General features: G+C 41.5%; 1 protein-coding gene across 1 annotated transcript in view; it reads left to right on the top strand.

The window, feature by feature from the left end:
- The first annotated feature begins 1,514 nt into the window (after nucleotides 1–1,514).
- The window catches only part of PDCL2 (phosducin-like 2), a 52,907-nt gene continuing 52,494 nt past the window's right edge, over nucleotides 1,515–1,927 (top strand). Inside the window, exon 1 of the mRNA XM_012641093.1 lies at nucleotides 1,515–1,597. Coding sequence (XP_012496547.1) covers nucleotides 1,515–1,597 — 83 coding nt within the window. The remainder of the gene's footprint in view (nucleotides 1,598–1,927) is intronic.

The raw sequence follows: 1,927 nt of genomic DNA, 5'->3' as shown, positions 1-1,927 counted from the left end.
TTTTTTCTGTATGCTGTTCATCATGCTATCATTCTGTTAATTTAGGTGATACTAGATTCATGTGCCATAAAGAACCACATGATAACCGAAGGTACTCCTCCATTTCAAGGTCATTGTGTAGTTAGCTCTCACATTTCTCAGGCTCAGTAATACCCGAAGTTCCCTCTCTCAGTGTATGAGGCATCTTTATATCTTGGATGATTCCCCTCAACTATCAGTGGGACGTATGTATACTCCTGTGACTGGGGGTAAATCTTGGGGAAATTTCAATGCCAGGACTTTATCAAGTTTTGGAGGCTCCTCTCTTCCAAATCCAGAATCCTAAACTGTCATGGAACTTGGATTAATGTTCCGTAGGTAACTTGTCGTTGTAAAATCTACCGTCAATTTTCTGCTATTTTTCTGTCCATTTCCAGGATGTAATTGACATTTTTATTTTCTACAGATAGATGATGCTTGTTCGTCTTTTCTGCCTGTTGATTCCCAGCCTCAGGTAATTCCATTCGGAGGTGTTTTGTAATAATATAGGCATTTGTGTAGTATTGATATTCTCCATGTCTCCCTTTGGACCTTGATGTACTCATGAAAACATGTCAGAGTATGAGATATTATTACATCATCTGCAAGTAATAATCAATACTGTGGGCTTGTGTTGTAGAGTGCTACGGCTTTCGTCGCTAAGTAAAATAGATTTGCAGATAATAGTCACGTATTTTGGAAATTATAGAATGTCAAATTAAAATGCTAATTTCAAAATCAAATTCTGTGTTAAATTAAAAATACAGTATCTGTTGCTGTATTTGGGGGTGGCTAATATCCTGTCCCCCAGTTGAGTTTGAAACCCATTGGGAGATGAACTTACAAGTCAGACTTCCAGTGGTCAAAGTATCATCATTATAACTGAAAAATCCATTTGCGAATGTGGCTTTAGATCTGATGCCAAGTGTGTTTGCTAAAATTGCCCCGAGGCAAGTCCCAGACAGTGACTCCAGGCCTCCTGCAGAGGCAGGTTCTCAGCCACAGGGCAGAGACCAGACAAGAACAGCTGGCCAGAGCCCTGGCTCCTTCAAAGCAAAGAGCTGAACAGAGCATGCCCGATTTCCTCCTCCCAGTTCACCCATTAGACAGTTCATGCCTCCACCGATAGGAAAGAGTTAAGAGAAGGTTTGGGGGAGAGGCCAGGAGTGCGAGTCTAGATTCCTCTACATGGAAACATGAGGAGTGGGAAATCAGTGTGTTCTTCTTACATTGTCTTCAGTGGACGATGCTGCTTCTGTCTACAGCTCTGCCTATGAGTGCAGATAGAGCAGTTAGTCTTCCTGTCTTGCTTTCTTAATCCGTACACTAGTCTCTTGGACAGAGAAGAGGGCTCAGCAGAGACTCCCTGCTCTGTCTTTCAGAGCCATCCGCTGTGTGCCTGGGGCACACCTCCTATATGAGGTGGCCGAGATGCCCAGGCTGTCCTTCACACAGTCCTTCCGGAATGTTTTCCTGGCTGATGTGGAGAAGCAGCCATGGGTAGTGCTGCATTTCTCCTGCCTCGACCCATTCCCCAGGCTGCAAAGGATCAGCTGCAGAAAGTTAGAGGCACTAGATGGTAAAGCAAGACCAGGATCACAATAGATGATATTTTTGAACAATAGTTCAAATTACTGAAGGAGCACTGACAAATACATAACGTGAGATGGATTTTAATCAGCATATAAGCTTTTGTGTTATATTTAAAATTCAGGAACATCCTCAGAATCACTTATATTTCTTCACTACTAGGAGGAAGAATTTTAAAGCACTCATTTAAACCTCCTCAAGATAAAGGAATGTTTTATTGGATTTCAGTACCATGCATCTTTTAAGAAGAGCTTGGTAAATTTACTGTTTGAGTCCTTTACATTTACAATGTAAACTGTAAAAAATTTGGTACATTTTT

This window comes from Propithecus coquereli, unplaced genomic scaffold, assembly GCF_000956105.1.
Source record: "Propithecus coquereli isolate 6110/MARCELLA unplaced genomic scaffold, Pcoq_1.0 Scaffold162, whole genome shotgun sequence".
NCBI lineage: Eukaryota > Metazoa > Chordata > Mammalia > Primates > Indriidae > Propithecus > Propithecus coquereli.
The sequence above is the reverse complement of the archived record's forward strand: the minus strand, read 5'-3'. Positions and strand labels throughout refer to the sequence as shown.